We start from the raw sequence: 20,819 nt of genomic DNA, 5'->3' as shown, positions 1-20,819 counted from the left end.
ATGTTTGCCTGCAAAATTCAGCTTTGAACAAATATTTTTGAAACAGTTAAGTATAAAAGAAGACCTGTAACACCTGCTAGGCTGTCAGTATTATGCATAATAAATAATATAATATATGAATCCAAATAGTGGATCTGTTGCAAGAAATCCACTTTATTTTTTAAGGATTATTTGGGAGTTATAGGCCAGATCTTGTTAAACTAATTAAGGCCCCTTATAGGTTTAAAAATTGTTGCATAAAGAATTCAACAGCATCTTAAAATAGAAAAATCATTAAACAGCACTTTTATTATTTAGTTGAAATTAATGAAAAACAAGTCAAAATGAATAACATAACTTACTTGTACATGTCATGCACCTTGCAAATATTTCCTCCTGCACATGTCTATCTACCCAGTGAGTCCAGCAAACACCTCATCTGTATTAAATCATCACTTCTGCAATTATTCAAATCAGTCTCAAGTCCTTAAATCCATATGTGTCTGTATGTGTGTGTGCTGTATTTTTAAGGGACCCTCTGATACTCCATGTGCGCCTCCTGCAGGTGACTATAGTCTTACCTTCATGTAGACCAGGGGTCTCCAAACTATTCCACAAAGGGCCACGTGGCTGCAGGTTTTCATTCCAACCAAGCAGAAGCACACCAGACTTGATTCATTTAATCAGCTGATCTCAGTCTTCAGACAGCTGATTGGTCAAATGGTGTGCTCCTGCTTGGTTGGAATGAAAACCTGCAGCCACATGGCCCTTTGTGGAATGAGTTTGAGATGCCTGGTCCAGACTAACAGAATAGGAGTATATCTGGACTGTCATGTTAGCATCCTTTCTTTCTATAGAGTCTCCTCCAACACATTGATCCAATTTTCCACCAAATTCCACAAAGGAGGTCCAAACCAATAATGAATTAATGCATTTGTATGTAGCCTGCTATATAGCCACTGTTGGTCAAACACTGAATGCTCCCTCAGCTCAGTAGGTCTTGAATGCAACCCCAGGCTTGGCCCCGCCTCTAATCAAGGTAAGGTTATTTAAGACACCTGTGTACGTTTGTTCTTCCTTTTCAGCTGCCGTGTGTTCTGGACGGAGGTCGGTATGCTGAGATGTAACTGCCAGAAGTTCTTGTTTCTGAGAGCTAACTTTGGTTTTCTATGCTTAGTTTCTCTGTTGGTGTCTCCAGCTCGTAGACCCTTTTCCCTACTATGGTGGAAAGTGGTGCCTGGACAGTTTGATTCTATTGTGTATGCAGGTGGCTAACTAACTCTGTCTCTTTTTGTAGGATACCATCTGCTGCTGCTTTTTGCCTGCCCTCTTTAGTACAGCCTTATAAGTATTGGAGATTAGGACCATCTATTTTTGTTTAACCTTTGTAGTTTGTAGTTTTATTAGATTTAGTGGAGTTGTGGGCCAGTCTGCTGGGACAGGTTTGTCCCTCTGGTTGAGGTCTCTTCACAAGTGAGTATATGTTGGCACACCTAGAGATCTGCTAGCCCTAGTCCACTTGTGTTTTGTTTTTAACTATTGGTAGTATATTCAGATTGTAATTTTTAAACTGAATTTGTAATAAAATGCTTTTACATTACAACTCAATATTGTCTTGAATTTACTTTTGTCAGCTTATTCTTGAAAATGTATCAGAACCAGTCTATGATCTGAACTCTATTTTGGAGTCACTGACTTTTCATGTAGCATAATTCCAAGTGGTGTATCACATCGTGTCACTTTCCAACCGTTAGCACTGCTGTGTACAATGTACAGCAGTTCATTTTGTATAGTCCTGCTGGAAATGGTCCAAATGCACCATTTCCTTATTAGAAGTAACAAATGGTGTTTACTTACACCTCATTTAGTTACTTCAGTGTACTTAGTTCCAGTTATTTGGTAAAACTTGCTTTGGTTCTGATATGCCTCACACCTACAATGTATTGCCATGTAGTTGTGAGATATTGCACTATCTGTTGAATACACTGATAATGTGACCAAATCTGGGGGGAAAAGCCTAATAAACCATGAAACAGTTGCTGCAGATTTTTCAATTTTTATTCAACCATCACAGATATTACATTCCAGTAAAGTTCACGTAATCAATGTTAGACAGTTTAAGTTTCATCCTCAAACTCAGGCTGAGCAGAAGTGCCTGGTCACATCCCAGCAGGTGGACTCCAGTTCTCCACACCAGTCAAGCAACACTAAAAAAAAAAAGAGAACACATTACTAGAGAGCACTTGAAAAGAAATTGCAATTCACATGTTAGCTTAATAGAATCTGTGCCAAAGTCCTGACATTTCTCTCCAATACTAAGATTCCACTGCAGATAGAGAAGTCTGCCATGGCAGTACAGGATTGGGGATACATACCTGACAGTCTTGGTTCCTGCTGTGTACTGCCCCCTACAGGCCAGCTGCTCCACACTGCTGTAGAGAAAATAGTCAGTTAAAGCAGGAACAATACTGGTCCCTGCTCAGGGTTCGATCATCACCACATTAATATAAATTTTACTGGTTTTGCATCACTCACCTTCATCTCCACACTGAGCAGCTCATCAGTAGCTCTGCCTGCAACAGTCAAGGAAATTTTACTTCACATCATAAGTCATATGGCTACTTTGATTGAAAACTGTTATTTTCTACCACCTATGAAAGTTCAACTTCAAAGCTTCCTTATAGGAGTGAGTCTGAAGTGTGCAGCCTTGTACTCATTGGGCCAAGCTCTGCAGCAGCTCAGCGACACTCTAAAACAGAACCTGCAGCCAAAGCCAGAGATACTCTACCAGCACTGTAACACTGAGCCAGACACACACTACCTGGACAGCTGACTGAGCACTGGAAGAAACAGCCACCATGATGTGGTATCTACTGCAATTTAAACATTTTGCTGTCTTTTAAAAATCACTAAAAAATAAAGAAATGTAAAGTTCTGGGACATGACTTGAATGCAACGTGAATCTTAAAGTGAACCATCACAACTCTGTTAACCTTTACTCCAAAGAAAAAGGCTGGGGGTTGGTAGTTTGATCCCATGGCAGCGGCTCTGTCATGGGGGACCCAGCATCTCTGAAACAAAACATAAAGGTCATGACGTGCTGCAATGGAGCCACCAAGTGTCACAGAAATTGGAGGGCAGGCAATGAACAAAAAGTTGACTTAATTACTGGTTTATATATCTAAAGTCAGGTAATCCTTGTGACGTAATATGTGCACATAAGTGCTCAAGTTCAGCTGCGTGGTTGAACACGTTCAGTAACGTTAGCCAGCAGCACAGTAAAGTCAACAGGTCACGCAAAAACCGCCAAAAAACGACTCATAAGCGCCATTTTATAAAAGTACTTGAACTTTCTCACGAGTTTAGTCCAATAATACATTTCTTTAAAAAAGCTGAAATTCTTACCACGTTTAAACAGACGTCAGAGTCACGGCTCCCACACGTTTCTCTTCTAGACTGAGATCCAGAGCGAAAGGCACGCTCATATTTATAACCTACGGCTGTCGCAGTGCATTATGGGAAGAGACGCCCTTCCAAAGATCGTCTCTTAAACAGAACGACCACTAGTTTATTTCCCCCTGGATCTTAATTCATTATATATATAAGTATAAAAGGTGAAACAACAACATATGTAGAACATAAAATTTTGGAAAACCAGTCTTTAGGATAGCTCAGTGAGATAAGTTTTGGGCATTAGGTAATTGGAATTAAGGTTGTTGGTTCAATTCCCGTTTAGGGTCATTGATCTTTAATGTTACTTTACAGCATTGGTGGTAACTCCAATTAGAATACTGCCCCCTGTAGGCAACCAGTAGAAACACATCCACAATCCTCTTTGGAGGATTTGGGATTTTAGGCCGATAGGACGCAGACAGATATGTGAGCAGGCCGGGGATCGAACCCACCACCCCCAAAACTCAAACCGGCTGTCTAAATCACTGAACCACAGGCTCACAATGGCTCCACAAGTTTTCATCAGCATTTGACTCTCCAGCAGTTTGTCTGACTTTCAAAAGACTGTGCAACAATTGAACCAACAACCTGATAGCTTCCCAAGTAGTCATCGAAGGCATTAGATGTGTCTGACTTGGAAAAACAATTGGACATAGTGAGAATTGAACCCACGACCACTCAGATTCAAAGCAAACAGCTAACAAACTAAGCTATTCCCCTTGGGATTCAATCAGCAAAATCACAAGTCCAAGAAGGTTTCCCAACAAGCTGAGCTGTTTGAGTTGAGATGCCGAGGTTTGGTTTCTTGCACCTGAGGCTCCAACTTGTCCACCTAATTAATCTGTAATTGGAGCAATGATTATGAATGATTGAAGGAATTAATTTATTAATACATAATTATTAATAATCATTAGATTAACATTATTTGAAGCAAGTAATGTTCATCTATTAATGATTAATATTAATAATTAATTAATTAATATTAATAATTAATTAATATTAATAATTAATTAATATTAATTAATCATTATTAATGTTAATTGAATCAAGTAATGTTACTCTACGGCCCCTACATATAAGTAAGACTATAGTCTTATATGTAGGGGCTGTAGTAAGACTATAGTCTTATATGTAGGGGCTGTAGTAAGACTATAGTCTTATATGTAGGGGCTGTAGTAAGGCTATAGTCTTACTTATATGTAGGGGCCGTAGTAAGGCTATAGTCTTACTTATATGTAGGGGCTGTAGTAAGACTATAGTCTTATATGTAGGGGCCGTAGTAAGGCTATAGTCTTACTTATATGTAAGTAAGTAGTTTATTTCCCCCTGGACGATAAAACATACAGTATTATAGGTTGACTGCTCACCAGCCACACTCAACACAAAATGTTTTGAAAATATTTTAGCCTATTTGTTGAACTTATTCATGTAAATATATTATTACTGTGATAAATTAATGTAAACATTGTCACTACAGTTCAACAAGCTAGTTAACTGTAATTCACAGTTGCACCAACAGAATATACAATGGCTTCATATGAGAAAGTTGCAAACTCATTATATAATTCATTCCATCATTTTAAGTCTTCCACTGGGAGATGTTTTCAGGACATCCCTCATACCCTTGCAGTGCTAGTATGAAGTAAGAGCGCTTTCTTGTAGAATTTTAAATCAGTATAGACTGGATAGGCTGTCGTGAATATTATTTCATATATTTTTAATCAGGTGATCTCATCAGGATCAAAAGAGTGCAGAAATACACACTTGGTCTACAGCAGTGGTCTCCAACCCTGCTCCTGGAGAGCTACTGCCCTTAGGTATCTCCCCACTCTAACACACCTGATTCTAATTATTAGCATGTTATCAAACCCTTTAACGAGCTTCAGCTAATAATTAGAATCAGGTGTGTATAAAACATGCAGGGCAGTAGCTCTCCAGGAGCAGGGTTCACTGCTGTAGACCAGTATTCATCAGCTTTTCAGTCTCCAGCAGTTTGTCTGACTTACAAAACTATAGTCTTACTACAGCCCCTACATATAAGACTATAGTCTTACTACAGCCCCTACATATAAGACTATAGTCTTACTACAGCCCCTACATATAAGTAAGACTATAGCCTTACTACAGCCCCTACATATAAGTAAGACTATAGTCTTACTACAGCCCCTACATATAAGTAAGACTATAGTCTTAATTATATGTAGACTAATCATTTGTTGTGATTTTATGAGTCATCAACTCATTGATCTCATCAAGGTAAGGCTTCATTAATTGTTCATTAACAATTAATTAATTATTAATATTAATAATTAATAACTAATAGAGTAACATTACTTGATTCAATTAACATTAGTAATGATTAATTATTAATATTATTTAATTATTAATATTAATTAATTATTAATATTAATCATTAATAGATTAACATTACTTGCTTCAATTAATGTTAATCTAATGATTATTAATAATTATGTATTAATAAATTAATTCCTTCATTCATTCATAATCATTGCTCCAATTACAGATTAATTAGGTTGACAAGTTGGAGCCTCAGGTGCAAGAAACCAAACCTCGGCATCTCAACTCAAACAGCTCAGCTTGTTGGGAAACCTTCTTGGACTTGTGATTTTGCTGATTGAATCCCAAGGGGAATAGCTCAGTTTGTTAGCTGTTTGCTTTGAATCGTAGTGGTCGTTGGTTCAATTCTCACTATGTCCAATTGTTTTTCCAAGTCAGACACATCTAATGCCTTAGATGACTACTTGGGAAGCTGTCTGGTTGTTGGTTCAATTGTTGCACAGCTCTTTGAAAGTCAGACAAACTGCTGGAGAGTCAAATGCTGATGAAAACTTCTGGAGCCAATGTGAGCCTGTGGCTCAGTGATTTAGACAGCCGGTTTGAGTTTTGAGGGTGGTGGGTTCGATCCCTGGCCTGCTCACATATCTGTCTGCGTCCTATCGGCCTAAAATCCCAAATCCTCCAAAGAGGATTGTGGATGTGTTTCTACTGGTTGCCTACAGGGGGCAGTATTCTAATTGGAGTTACCACCAATGCTGTAAAGTAACATTAAAGATCAATGACCCTAAACGGGGATTGAACCAACAACCTTAATTTCAAATGCCTAATGCCCAACACTTATCTCACTGAGCTATCCTAAAGACTGATTTTCCAAAATTTTATGTTGTACAAATTTTGTTGTTTCACCTTTTATACTTATATATATAATGAATGAAGATCCAGGGGGAAATAAACTAGTGGTCGTTCTGTTTAAGAGACGATCTTTGGAAGGGCGTCTCTTCCCATAATGCACTGCGACAGCCGTAGGTTATAAATATGAGCGTGCCTTTCGCTCTGGATCTCAGTCTAGAAGAAAAGCGTGTGGGAGACGTGACTCTGACGTCTGTTTAAACGTGGTAAGAATTTCAGCTTTTTTAAAGAAATGTATTCTTGTACTAAATTCGTGAGAAAGTTCAAGTACTTTTATAAAATGGCGCTTATGAGTCGTTTTTTGGCGGTTTTTGCGTGACCTGTTCACTTTACTGTGCTGCTGGCTAACGTTACTGAACGTGTTCATCCACGCAGCTGAACTTGAGCACTTATGTGCACATATTACGTCACAAGGATTACCTGACTTTAGATATATAAACCAGTAATTAAGTCAACTTTTTGTTCATTGCCTGCCCTCCAATTTCTGTGACACTTGGTGGCTCCATTGCAGCACGTTATGACCTTTATGTTTTGTTTCAGAGATGCTGGGTCCCCCATGACAGAGCCGCTGCCATGGGATCAAACTACCAACCCCCAGCCTTTTTCTTTGGAGTAAAGGTTAACAGAGTTGTGATGGTTCACTTTAAGATTCACATTGCATTCAAGTCATGTCCCAGAACTTTACATTTCTTTATTTTTCACATCAAATTATTTTGTAGTGATTTTTAAAAGACAGCACAATGTTTAAATTGCAGCAGATACCACATCATGGTGGCTGTTTCTTCCAGTGCTCAGTCAGCTGTCCAGGGAGTGTGTGTCTGGCTCAGTGTTACAGTGCTGGTAGAGTATCTCTGTATTTGGCTTTGGCTGCAGGTTCTGTTTTAGAGTCTGTCGCTGAGCTGCTGCAGAGCTTGGCCCAATGAGAGTACAAGGCTGCACACTTCAGACTCACTCCTATAAGGAAGCTTTGAAGTTGAACTTTCATAGGTGGTAGAAAATAACAGTTTTCAATCAAATCAAAAAAAAGCCGTATGACTTATGATGTGAAGTAAATTTTCCTTGACTGTTGCAGGCAGAGCTACTGATGAGCGATGCAAAACCAGTAAAATTGATATTAATGTGGTGATAATCAAACCCTGAGCAGTGACCAGTATTGTTCCTGCTTTAACTGACTCTTTTCTCTACAGCAGTGTGTGGAGCAGCTGGCCTGTAGGGGGCAGTACACAGCAGGAACCAAGACTGATGTCAGGTATGTATCCCCAATCCTGTACTGCCATGGCAGACTTCTCTATCTGCAGTGGAATCTTAGTATTGGAGAGAAATGTCAGGACTTTGGCACAGACTCTATTAAGCTAACATGTGAATTGCAATTTCTTTTCAAAACTCAAGTGCTCTCTAGTAATGTGTTGTTTTTTTTTTGTTTTTGTTTAGTGTTGCTTGACTGGTGTGGAGAACTGGAGTCCACCTGCTGGGATGTGACCAGGCACTTCTGCTCAGCCTGAGTTTGAGGATGAAATTTAAAGACAATGTTTTACTGGAATGTAAGATCTGTGATGGTTGAATAAAATTTGAAAAATCTGCAGCAACTGTTTCATGGTTTATTAGGCTTTTTCCCCAGATTTGACTACATTATCAGTGTATTCAACAGATAGTGCAATATCTCACAACTACATGGCAATACATTGTAGGTATAAGACAATTAGCACAGTGTGAGGCATATCAGAACCAAAGCAAGTTGCACTAAGTACACTGAAGGTGTAAGTAAACACCATTTGTTACTTCTAATAAGGAAATGGTGCATTTGGACCATTTCCAGCAGGACCATACAAAATGAACTGCTGTACATTGTACACAGCAGTGCTAACAGTTGGAAAGGGACTAGATGTGATACACCACTTGGAATTATGGTACATGAAAAGTCAGTGACTCCAGATCATAGACTGGTTCTGATACATTTTTCAAGAATAAGCTGACAAAAGTAAATTAAAGACAATATTGAGTTGTAATGTAAAAGCATTTTATTACAAATTCAGTTTAAAAATCACAATCTGAATATACTACCAATAGTTAAAAACAAAACACAAGTGGACTAGGGCTAGCAGATCTCTAGGTGTGCCAACATATACTCACTTGTGAAGAGACCTCAACCAGAGGGACAAACCTGTCCCAGCAGACTGGCCCACAACTCCACTAAATCTAATAAAACTATAAACTACAAAGGTTAAACAAAAATAGATGGTCCTAATCTCCAATACTTATAAGGCTGTACTAAGGAGGGCAGGCAAAAAGCAGCAGCAGATGGTATCCTACAAAAAGAGACAGAGTTAGTTAGTCACCTGCATACACAATAGAATCAAACTGTCCAGGCACCACTTTCCACCATAGTAGGGAAAAGGGTCTACGAGCTGGAGACACCAACAGAGAAACTAAGCATAGAAAACCAAAGTTAGCTCTCAGAAACAAGAACTTCTGGCAGTTACATCTCAGCATACCGACCTCCGTCCAGAACACACGGCAGCAGAAAAGGAAGAACAAACGTACACAGGTGTCTTAAATAACCTTACCTTGATTAGAGGCGGGGCCAAGCCTGGGGTTGCATTCAAGACCTACTGAGCTGAGGGAGCATTCAGTGTTTGACCAACAGTGGCTATATGGCAGGCTACATACAAATGCATTAATTCATTATTGGTTTGGACCTCCTTTGTGGAATTTGGTGGAAAATTGGATCAATGTGTTGGAGGAGACTCTATAGAAAGAAAGGATGCTAACATGACAGTCCAGATATACTCCTATTCTGTTAGTCTGCACCAGGCATCTCAAACTCATTCCACAAAGGGCCATGTGGCTGCAGGTTTTCAATCCAACCAAGCAGGAGCACACCATTTGACCAATCAGCTGGATTGGAGCACACCTGGCTCAATTCATTTAATCAGCTGAACTCACTCTTCAGTCAGCTGATTGGTGTGCATGTGTGCTCCTGCTTGGTTGTAATGAAAACCTGCAGCCACATGGCCCTTTGTGGAATAGTTTGGAGACCCCTGGTCTACATGAAGGTAAGACTATAGTCTTACCTTCATGTAGACTAATCATTTTTTGCGATTGATGAGAAAAACACAAATTGACCTCATGAAGGTGAGGCTATAGCCTTACTTATGTGTAGACTAATCAGCTGATGTGCTTTTATAAGTCATCCACTCATTGATCTCTCCTTGATCTCTCCTTGATATCTCTATCCTGGATTTGAACCAGGTCCTTGCACTATGGCCCTGTTATCCGGGACAAACCCACTACACCACCGAGTCTGTCCACACTTAGACCTTTTCTCCGGGCGCATTTATCTTCTTAATTTGGATGTTGGACTTTAAAAGTGTGCAGGAATTGAACCAACAACCTCAAGCTTCCCAAGCAGTCTTCTTCCTGCACGCACACTCTACTGTTAGTTTTTTTTAGAGCTTTTCACTCTTTATTTGAGCTTCCTGACCTTAAAAGGAGCAGCCTGGTATTGAACTCACAACCTCTGACTGAGAGATCAGATGTTTTACTCAGGTCCTCTTGACCTTCTACATCTGCAGCACAGTCTTCCAACAGCCTGAAGCACCACAACCAAAACGCTGCTTTCAGTTTCTTGGAGCTTTTCAGGCTTTTCTCAGAGTGTCTGACTTGAAAATGAGTGTCAAGTATAAATGGTGTGTAAATCTGAGATAATAATATATGAAGAACATTCTTATACAGCGGGGCTATTCAATTCATTTGGAATTGGGGCCAGTTCATGAAACTGAGGCAAAATAAAGAACCGGAGAACACGAGTAATCACAGTAACAAATAAAGAAATTACAACACTGAAGGAGTCACACAGTGTTCAAAAATCAGACCAGGTGAGCAACATCCAAGCCATATTACACAGTCAATTAGAGAAATGCAATTAACTAACAGAAAACATCCACTTAATCGCACATAACTGCACCAACACAACTTTACAGCTCGTTGTCCTCTGTTGACAATGAAGAAGATAAATGTCAGTGTTACAAGTAAAGAGGGAAATCATTCTCAGAAACATCAAACTGTCCCCCTTCTCCACTGGCTACAAACACAAATGCAGCTAATTGGTAACTGAATACAACTCACAAAACAGGTAGACGGGCTATTTTCTACCTGTTTCAGTAGAATCAGGTACATATATTCTACCTGTTTTGGCCGGACATATATTTTGACGGACCACACATATATATATATATATATATATATATATATATATGTGTGTGTGTGTGTGTATATATGCGTGTATATGTATTTAAGTTCAGTATAAAGTGAACGCATACGGCTTCACTTCACCGTTTATTTAATATCTTCATGAACAAAAACACTAGCACATGTTTTACTGCTGCTGTTTCACTTCTTCTTCTTCTTCTGTAATTAGACACGAGAAGACGAAAGCTGCAGCGCCCTCTACTGGTGACACAACACATCACAGCACCAAATTACAATAATAAATCCTAAAATATGAACAAATAAAAGGAGGAAATATTTACAGGGTGCATGACATGTACAAGTTAGTTGTTGTTTAAGGTTTTTCTACTTGTAGATGCTGTTCAATTCTTTCTGCAACACATTTTAAACCTACAAGGGCCCTTAAGCAATTAGTTTAACACGATTTCTAAGAGCTGAAGAAAGGAAATAATGATCAGCTGTTGATAGATATTATTAGATTCCAGCAGGTTGATCAATCATTAACCATATTTTAGATGTATCTTCTCCAAAGTTTATGATAAATGAATAAAAAGATGAACCACAAACATAAATGAGCAAGAAACACAGTGTCGATAAAGTATGAATGAAAACTAACTTACCATGAAGAGTCCAAACAGCTGCTTCACTCAATGATGGCAGTCATGTGACCAGCATCACATGACTTTAGGTAACAGCAGGTAAAACTGGTGCTAGGGGGTATTCCAGAAAGCGGGTTATGTGGAAAACTCAGAGTAAGTTAACCCTGAGATGAGGAAACTTTTCCGTTACAGAAAGAGAGGTAACTGAAACTCTTGAGTCCGTCACCATGGTAACTGGAACTCTGATTCAATCACCATGGTAACTGACTCTGTGAACATAACCTGCTCGCTGGCAAACTCTGAGTTTCTACCGGTTTCTACCTGTCTCCTCCTACCTGAAGCAAGCTACCAGACATGGATGGTCAGTTTCTTCGCAGTCTGACAGATATCGAGGCTGAATTAACTCTCAATGTCTTATGTCGGGAGATGTATTCAGGACTCAATTGGATGTGCTTTCATTCCGAGATGAATATCTGTTAGAACGGTATCACTCTTCATTACACTCAATCATTTCTTAATATCCTCAGGCCATATCTGCCTTCTTGTTAATCTCATTTTTAGGAAGTATTTTATTTAATATTCATGTACACATCGTCACATTTTAGTCTTAAAATCAATGACTCCAATGTGTGTAATAAGTCAAATTGTGTAAAATTCTACTAAGATGAGAGGACAGTGTTAAATTACTACATGTTGAAATAGCCACTGAATGAATATTTACTTTGTTTAATAGCCTACATCAACTATGAATATAATCAAAGCGAGGTACAATCATAGCCCAGCAAAATGTGCCTTACTTACTTTCCTGAATTATGTTTTTGTATTCATTTTTTTTTCAATTACATTACACCACTTTTTCACCTGTATACTACAATTTTAAGTGACTTAAGCATTGACTCGAGCAGCAGTTTTCTCCCATGATGCTTCTCTCTCCTCCTAAGCGTCTGCAGCGGTGTTACTTTATGTGAAATATATGATCATGTTCTCCACAGGCCTGCAGGGGGAGCTCCAGTTCCAGTGAGGTGACGTAACTCGAGCTTGTGTTCTCAGCAGTTGCCATGGTGACTCAAGGTATCAGGGCTCCATTGATGATGGCTTTTTATATTGGTCTCAAAATAATGTAAACTCAAAATTAACATACTCAGAGTTGATTGAACTAATTCAGATCAGCTGTTCTGGAACCAGATACTCAGAGCTTCCCATCCCAGCTTCCCAGCTCAGGGTTAGACTCAGAGTTTGTTGAACCTCCTACCTGGAATACCCCCCTGCAGTTAATCAATTATTAGTAATTATTAATCAGTCAGTCTGTCCAATAAACATTAGCCATCAGACTGGAACTGAACCAAATGGACTATATATGTTTTATTAGGACACATTAGAGAACAGTTTATTATACATTATCTAATTATGTTAGCTGCCATTTATATACATATACATGCTTTTTTTATAAATATATATTTTTGTATTATATTACAGAATTTGTATTTAATGTAAAGGACCATAAATGCAGTTTCTTCACTATTTTTAAAAACATTTTATAGATGATTAATCCAGAAAATAATCTGCAGATTAACAGATAACATGATCTACTTTGGAGGTTTATGGTGAGTGTTACATTTTATTTAATCCAGATGTATTCATCCTGTCAATTTAGTTATTTCTAGTTTTATAGATTAATCAATACATTCAGTCATACGACTAAAATGTGCTAAATTTTGAATTTTATTCATTCATATTTAGTTTCATTTTATTGAAGAGGCATTTCAATTATAAATAGCTGAAGTGATGTTAAAAGCAGCTCTACTTTTAGGTTTTTATTGTTAAAGATAAACAGCTGATATAATCCACTGCAGAGGTTTTTATCTAACATCCTGTTTAAACTCTGCATCATGTGTTTTGGTCCTGACCTAAAAAAAAAATCCTGCTTTCTGCCATCTATCTCAGATTAACCCTGATTTTTATTAATGCAGTTTAATGTAAAGGAGACATTTAAAGAGAGTTGGATTCAATATAAAGACACCAGACAACAGAATTACTGCATGTTCTTTTATTAGTTTGCTAGTTACTGAACTCAGGAATGTGATTTTTTTCAAGGAACGAGTCCAATATTACGGAGTGCTGAAAACTTCTTGGTTTTTCTTTTTGACGCAGTGGACTGAAAAGACACGATGAGCTGCAGATGTTGTTTGTTGCTTAATACTCCTCGCCTTCATCCTCCTCTCCAACGCTGTCGGTGCCCACCTCTTCATAATCCTTCTCCAGGGCAGCCATGTCCTCTCTGGCCTCTGAGAACTCTCCCTCCTCCATGCCCTCTCCTACGTACCAGTGGACGAAGGCCCTCTTGGCGTACATCAGGTCAAACTTATGGTCGAGACGAGCCCAGGCCTCAGCGATGGCGGTGGTGTTGCTCAGCATGCACACAGCCCTCTGTACCTTGGCCAGGTCTCCTCCAGGAACCACAGTGGGAGGCTGGTAGTTGATGCCCACCTTGAAGCCTGTGGGGCACCAGTCCACAAACTGGATGGTGCGCTTTGTTTTGATGGTGGCGATGGCAGAGTTGACGTCTTTGGGCACCACATCACCACGGTACAGCAGGCAGCAAGCCATGTATTTGCCGTGACGGGGGTCGCACTTCACCATCTGGTTGGCGGGCTCGAAGCAGGCGTTTGTGATGTCAGCGACAGACAGCTGCTCATGGTAGGCCTTCTCTGCTGAGATAACTGGGGCGTAGGTGGCCAGAGGGAAGTGGATACGGGGGTAGGGCACCAAGTTGGTCTGGAACTCTGTCAGGTCCACGTTCAAGGCTCCGTCAAAGCGCAGGGAGGCGGTGATGGAGGAGACAATCTGTCCAATCAGCCTGTTGAGGTTGGTGTAGGTGGGACGTTCAATGTCTAGGTTTCTGCGGCAGATGTCGTAAATGGCCTCGTTGTCAACCATGAAGGCGCAGTCAGAATGCTCCAGAGTGGTGTGGGTGGTCAGGATGGAGTTGTAGGGCTCCACCACTGCTGTGGACACCTGGGGAGCTGGGTAAACTGCAAACTCTAGCTTGGACTTCTTGCCATAGTCGACAGAGAGACGCTCCATCAGCAGGGAGGTGAAGCCGGAGCCGGTACCTCCTCCAAAGGAGTGGAAGATGAGGAAACCCTGGAGCCCTGTGCACTGATCAGCCTGAAAGATTAAGAAAAAAAAGAGGAGTTAAGATGTGTCAAATTACCCTGAGTGAAAATGCTGCAGCTCCAAAAATAGAAGTCCGACTAGTTTTTTGAGAATTTGAGCTCACCAGTTTGCGGGTCCTGTCAAGAACCAGATCGATGATCTCCTTGCCGACTGTGTAGTGACCTCTGGCGTAGTTGTTGGCAGCATCTTCCTTTCCGGTGATCAGCTGCTCAGGGTGGAAGAGCTGACGGTAGGTTCCTGTACGCACTTCATCTGAGGAGCAATGAGATAATACAGTTCAGATTAATCAATAATGAAAACCAAGATTTACATCTCTTAACATTTCTTGGCTCAAGCTATAATAAGACCAAAACCAGTTCTTACCGATGACAGTTGGCTCCAAGTCCACAAAGACAGCTCTGGGAACATGTTTGCCAGCTCCAGTCTCACTGAAGAAGGTGTTGAAGGAGTCATCTCCACCTCCAATAGTCTTGTCACTGGGCATCTGACCGTCCGGCTGGATACCGTGCTCCAGACAGTACAGCTCCCAGCAGGCATTACCCATCTGGGCTCCGGCTTGGCCGACATGCATAGAAATACACTCACGCTACAGAAAGAAAGAAACATCAGTTATTATAAAGAAAACACCTTTTCGTGTATATGATTGAGCACCATTATGCAGATTTAACACATGTACTGAAGAATGGGCAGTAATGCATTTCTCATTATGTGTACTAGTTTTATTCCCAATTCTCAGTAGTATGAGTAGTATTCTCATCTGTAGTGTTTTTACAACTACTGAGGATTTCTGATAAAAATGAAAATGTTTCTCACTTGCTGTTAATAAAGTAGAGCTAAAAACAATTAGATGCTAATGTAATCAACAATTAATTTTAATGTGACTATTTTGATTATTGATTAATTATTCAACTCATTAATTCATGTACATCTGACTGCAGACACACATATGATAAGATGTTTGATTTTAATTATAAGATTTAATGTTCCTTTTTTTACTATAACTGGGTTTTATTTTTCAAATTGTATGTTTTATTTCCAATTCTCACTTTCAAATGATTGTTTATGTAAAGCACATCGAGTTGCCAGAGAATATGCATCATTTTAGATATTTTATTCTCCAGTAGTTAAACTGATTTGGTTGAAAGAAAACCGGCTTTCAAAATGGTGCACATCCGGTTAGATTAGTCAGTGCGTGTAGCCGCAGGTGACGACTTCCAGCCATGTCTGCTGAGTCACAGGCTGCTGCCGGCTTACCGCAGCCCGATGACGGCCTCACTAAGCCAGCTCTCCTGCCCCTCCCTCCAACACAGCACCAGAAGGAGGGAGAGAGCAGCTCCTCCCCGCCCCCACTCTCTCCACTGCTACAGCCTCGCTTTGTGTTCCCATGGCGGCGGCTAGGGCGTTATCTAACCCCCCCCCCCCCCCCCCTTCCTCCCTTCCCTCCATTAAACTATCAATTCCTGCGTTAAATTACAGTCTAACCACCGACATTTTTCATCAGATAATGTTGTATGGGCGTTTTAAACGAGCTGCTTTAACGGTTTTTTAACAATCCATCGTTTCGTTTTTTGAATTTTCTTTTGGAAACTGCGCCAGTTAAGTTTGGCCTCGTTCCACATCAAGTAATGTTCTAACACGCGGGAGAACAACCAACCGTCGATTCTTTACGGCTATAATTCAAACTAAAAAGAACGTTACGTCATTATTTTTATTTTTTTTTACATTATAACGGTTATTTAAAATGAACTTAATATATATATTTATATATATTGCGTCAATTACAAGATTAATGAGAAATGCGCATTTAATATTTAACACGACGCGCTGTTATTACCACTTATAACACACTGCCTTTTTCTTATCTGCCTCCAATATTAAAACTAAACAATTGAGCATTTTTCTTTAAAATCCTTCTTCACCATCCATACTCACCATTTTGGAATTTTATTTTCTCCTTCTCGCCGACGTTGAAGTATCGGGTGCAGAAGACAGGACTGTAGTGAGGGAAATGGAGGTAGTCGTATTTATACTCTGTGGAGAGGAGGCGGGGCTAGAGCAGACGTTTGAACCCCATCTCGGCGGGAGCGAACGTTATGCTGTGCTGCCTTCAGGTGCGGCTATGAATATTCCCTTTCGTGGCGTTGAGCTGTATTATATGTCCGCAACCAGCTGAATTTTGACTGATTTGTGTTATTTTAAAGGCAGAGATTCTCATAGTCTTAGTTTGTGCCTTATTTTAAACATATGTATTGAGGATTATTTTAAAATCAAAGATAGGATGGGACACATGATGGCAATCAGACCGCTAATAAGTCCAGCTGGTTATTTTTTCTTTAAACAGAGATAGATGAGTGATTATGTGCTGCTTAATTAATAGAAAAACAGGCGACAGGATGAATTGTATTGTACATATTCTAAATAAATGAATGTGAGTGCACTTCCTGCTTTATTCGTGACAGCTGCGATGAAAGGGAAAATGTATGAGGAGCACTTGAATGCAGCATGACTCTGAAAATATAAGATGCCCTCAAACGTCTTCCTGTCCCCCTTTTTTTTGTCTATACATGCATTTTGTACTCAGTCATTTGGTTTCATTTATAGTTCACGACTAAGTTAAATCTCACTAAGAATATATAGCACATTTAATAGGGCCAATACATCAGTAAAAAACGAGCAACGTAGCACCTTTATGGGCTCTTCAGTTTTGCCATGTGGAGTGAATGTTGATTCTTCATGTCAATACTCAGCAGTTCTGTCCTGTTCAATCAATATTGCAAATTTACTGATTATTTGGCACTAATTTTGTCACCAAGAACATGTGACTTGCATTTCAAATGATGACAAAGCTAAAACACTAGGCCTATATGAGTAACAAATGATGAGTCTTTCTAATCATCTGTAATTTCCTTGTCTTAACACCAGGTTTTGTTATTATGTAAGACATTGTGATTACTGTGAGGAGGAATTAAATGTCTACACCAGTGGGAACATCTCTCAGTTTATTGGTCCAAGACGAAGATATAGGCAAAGTGATATGCAGACACAGTACAGAAGTTCTGCTGGAAAACACAATTTTGCAGATAATTCAGGGCTTGACTTGAAAATAAATGCCTACCAAATACCACTATATCACTCTAAAATGTGCATTTTCTAATGAGCATTCATCAACAACTCTGAAACTCTTCTCCTTGCTTTCTTTTGCTATATAATACAGCCTTTTAGTGGGTGTACAATCTTAAAACTGAACTCTGTTGTTATACAGCATTGTAAAGAAAGGAGACAAAGAACAGTAGGAATTTGAGCACCTGCAGGGACAAAGCATTAATGAGCACTTAAACAGTACTGACAATCAGAACACAATGAAATATAATTTTAAACATTTAATTAAATGTACTTTTTTACAATCTTAATGCCATAAGACAATGAGCATAAGTGGCAATAAAAAGCTTCAGTATGCTATAAATGAACGGCTTTGTTGGGTCATCCAGCAGTAACTAAAATTCCCTTTCCAGGAGCAGAATTTGGGTGGAACAGGTAACACCTTTGCCTATAGATGTGGCCAGACAACCAATGTATGACCTAGTTTGTTTGAAGCATACTAAGACCTAAAACAAGCCCAATCAGTGTTGTGTTTCTTTGATAATTTCAAACTTAATATTCCTCCCCCTCTTCCTCTCCTTCATCCCCGATGCTGTCGGTTCCCACCTCTTCATAATCCTTCTCCAGGGCAGCCATGTCCTCTCTGGCCTCTGAGAACTCTCCCTCCTCCATGCCCTCTCCTACGTACCAGTGGACGAAGGCCCTCTTGGCGTACATCAGGTCAAACTTGTGGTCGAGACGAGCCCAGGCCTCAGCAATGGCGGTGGTGTTGCTCAGCATGCACACAGCCCTCTGTACCTTGGCCAGGTCTCCTCCAGGAACCACAGTGGGAGGCTGGTAGTTGATGCCCACCTTGAAGCCTGTGGGGCACCAGTCCACAAACTGGATGGTGCGCTTTGTTTTGATTGTAGCAATGGCAGAGTTGACATCTTTTGGCACCACATCACCACGGAATAGCAGGCAGCAGGCCATGTACTTGCCATGGCGAGGATCACATTTAACCATCTGATTGGCGGGCTCAAAGCAGGCGTTGGTTATTTCTGCTACAGACAGCTGCTCATGGTAGGCCTTCTCTGCTGAGATAACAGGGGCGTAGGTGGCCAGAGGGAAGTGGATACGAGGGTACGGCACCAGGTTGGTCTGGAACTCTGTCAGGTCCACATTCAAGGCTCCGTCAAAGCGCAGGGAGGCGGTGATGGAGGAGACAATCTGTCCAATCAGCCTGTTGAGGTTGGTGTAGGTGGGACGTTCGATGTCCAGGTTCCTGCGGCAGATGTCATAAATGGCCTCGTTGTCAACCATGAAGGCGCAGTCAGAATGCTCCAGAGTGGTGTGGGTGGTCAGGATGGAGTTGTAGGGCTCCACCACTGCTGTGGACACCTGGGGAGCTGGATAGATGGCAAACTCCAACTTGGACTTCTTGCCATAGTCGACAGAGAGACGCTCCATCAGCAGGGAGGTGAAGCCAGAGCCGGTTCCTCCTCCAAAGGAGTGGAATATGAGGAAACCCTGAAGACCTGTGCACTGATCAGCCTGCAGGGAAAAGATACATCTGTACACCTTTACTGATTACAATCTAAACTGAAATATTAAACTATTGCCAAGGCAATCTCACCAGTTTACGAATCCTGTCAAGAACCAGGTCGATTATCTCCTTGCCAATGGTGTAGTGACCTCTGGCGTAGTTGTTGGCGGCGTCTTCCTTTCCAGTGATCAGCTGCTCAGGGTGGAAAAGCTGACGGTAAGTTCCTGTGCGGACTTCATCTGAAATTGGGAAACATTAACAATGCAATCAAACATCTGCAAATCCAGTTCACCGTTAGAGGACCAGTTAGAATACTTTTATGTTATGTACAGAATGCTAAGGATTCAGGTAATAAAATGTCACAAAGAAAATATCACAATTTATTATCAGTTATTAATTTTATTATTATTTATTAACTTTCAATAACGTCCTATGACCTTACCAATGACTGTTGGCTCTAAATCCACAAAGACGGCTCTGGGAACATGTTTGCCAGCTCCAGTCTCACTGAAGAAGGTGTTGAAGGAGTCGTCTCCACCTCCGATGGTCTTGTCACTGGGCATCTGACCATCCGGCTGGATGCCGTGCTCCAGACAGTAAAGCTCCCAGCATGCATTGCCTATCTGAGCTCCGGCTTGGCCAACGTGGACAGAGATACATTCACGCTGCAAGACCAAGTGGTTCAGATATGAGGAACTACTTACACACTACTATTCTATACTTCTCTTATTAAAGAAAACACCAATTAATACTAAGTACTAGATGACAGGTATTTGCCAGGTATGACCAATCCACTTAAAAACAGTTTGTCATTGTCATTATTCAGTGTTTCTACTATCAGTTACATTCATTAAGTCATGGCAGGCCGACAACTCAGGTTTAAGCACCACAGCAATTTCTGGTCTCATGTTACCTTTCATAAAAATGATCCCAATGAGTTCCACACAGAGAGGTATACAGATTTTAAACGTAGGAAAAAAATATTGGTATCAGAAGAGACCAGTTCATCCTAATCAGCAACAGCAGTCTCAACGAAAATGTCATTAAGATTGTGTGTTTAACGCAGCACTAAAGTGTATTTCCCCAAAGTGAGAAGCTGTTACTTGACCCTTTAACATCTAGTAACTGAGTTTATCCGGAGGGATTGTACCATTCAACACACAGTATATTCAAAATTAGTTACTGGAATATCTTAAAAAAACATCTATATGTGTGTCTCACTTTCAGTAAGTAGGAAGAACATTAAAAATTGAAGGGTTGTAAATTTACAGCAGAATTACATGATAAGATCATGTTTGCAGCTTTAAATTGCAGCAGGTGTCCAGCTTGTTTTTTTTTACATACATATAAATGGAAGTCTTGTCACAAAAATGCATGGAGAAGTTTTATTTTTTATCATCAAACTGCCTCTTCAGCTGTCATTACCAAACAGAGACCACCTGAAACCACACAATATATCCACACCTACTAAGTCTATACTTCTGTGTTTTTCCACCCACATAATTCATGTATGGAGCTAAAACATAAGATAAAAGTGGTTCTCACCATGTTTT

General features: G+C 40.2%; 2 protein-coding genes and 1 long non-coding RNA gene across 3 annotated transcripts; all 3 read right to left on the bottom strand.

The window, feature by feature from the left end:
- Positions 1-2,086: 2,086 nt before the first annotated feature.
- LOC128354537 (uncharacterized) lies at positions 2,087-3,428 on the bottom strand. Its single transcript, XR_008321080.1, has 5 exons — positions 3,385-3,428; positions 2,973-3,050; positions 2,515-2,552; positions 2,355-2,411; positions 2,087-2,186 (listed from the first exon to the last, which is right to left on the bottom strand). It is a non-coding gene; the product is annotated as an uncharacterized LOC128354537 (long non-coding RNA).
- A 10,069-nt stretch (positions 3,429-13,497) lies between these two features.
- Positions 13,498-16,640, bottom strand: LOC128354527 (tubulin alpha chain-like). Its single transcript, XM_053314750.1, has 4 exons — positions 16,575-16,640; positions 15,006-15,228; positions 14,746-14,894; positions 13,498-14,633 (listed from the first exon to the last, which is right to left on the bottom strand). The coding sequence occupies exons 1-4, from the start codon at positions 16,575-16,577 to the stop codon at positions 13,659-13,661; spliced, it is 1,350 nt and encodes a 449-aa protein (XP_053170725.1). The 5' UTR covers positions 16,578-16,640; the 3' UTR covers positions 13,498-13,658.
- A 1,650-nt stretch (positions 16,641-18,290) lies between these two features.
- Positions 18,291-19,909, bottom strand: LOC128354534 (tubulin alpha-1A chain-like). Its single transcript, XM_053314756.1, has 3 exons — positions 19,709-19,909; positions 19,357-19,505; positions 18,291-19,274 (listed from the first exon to the last, which is right to left on the bottom strand). Exons 1-3 carry the CDS (start codon positions 19,827-19,829, stop codon positions 18,294-18,296), a joined length of 1,251 nt encoding a protein of 416 aa, XP_053170731.1. The 5' UTR covers positions 19,830-19,909; the 3' UTR covers positions 18,291-18,293.
- Positions 19,910-20,819: the final 910 nt, after the last annotated feature.

Source organism: Scomber japonicus, chromosome 24 (assembly GCF_027409825.1).
Source record: "Scomber japonicus isolate fScoJap1 chromosome 24, fScoJap1.pri, whole genome shotgun sequence".
NCBI lineage: Eukaryota > Metazoa > Chordata > Actinopteri > Scombriformes > Scombridae > Scomber > Scomber japonicus.
Note: the sequence above shows the minus strand (reverse complement) of the source record. Positions and strands in the feature narration are given on the sequence as shown.

Coding starts and splice junctions, on each gene's coding strand:
- LOC128354527 (XM_053314750.1), bottom strand. Junction 14,895..15,005: donor CTTGGAGCCAACTGTCATCG/GTAAGAACTGGT, acceptor ATTGCTCCTCAG/ATGAAGTGCGTACAGGAACC. Junction 14,634..14,745: donor TTGACAGGACCCGCAAACTG/GTGAGCTCAAAT, acceptor TTAATCTTTCAG/GCTGATCAGTGCACAGGGCT.
- LOC128354534 (XM_053314756.1), bottom strand. CDS start 19,829: ATGCCCAGTGACAAGACCATCGGAGGTGGAGACGACTCCTTCAACACC. Junction 19,506..19,708: donor TTTAGAGCCAACAGTCATTG/GTAAGGTCATAG, acceptor TCCCAATTTCAG/ATGAAGTCCGCACAGGAACT. Junction 19,275..19,356: donor TTGACAGGATTCGTAAACTG/GTGAGATTGCCT, acceptor TTTTCCCTGCAG/GCTGATCAGTGCACAGGTCT.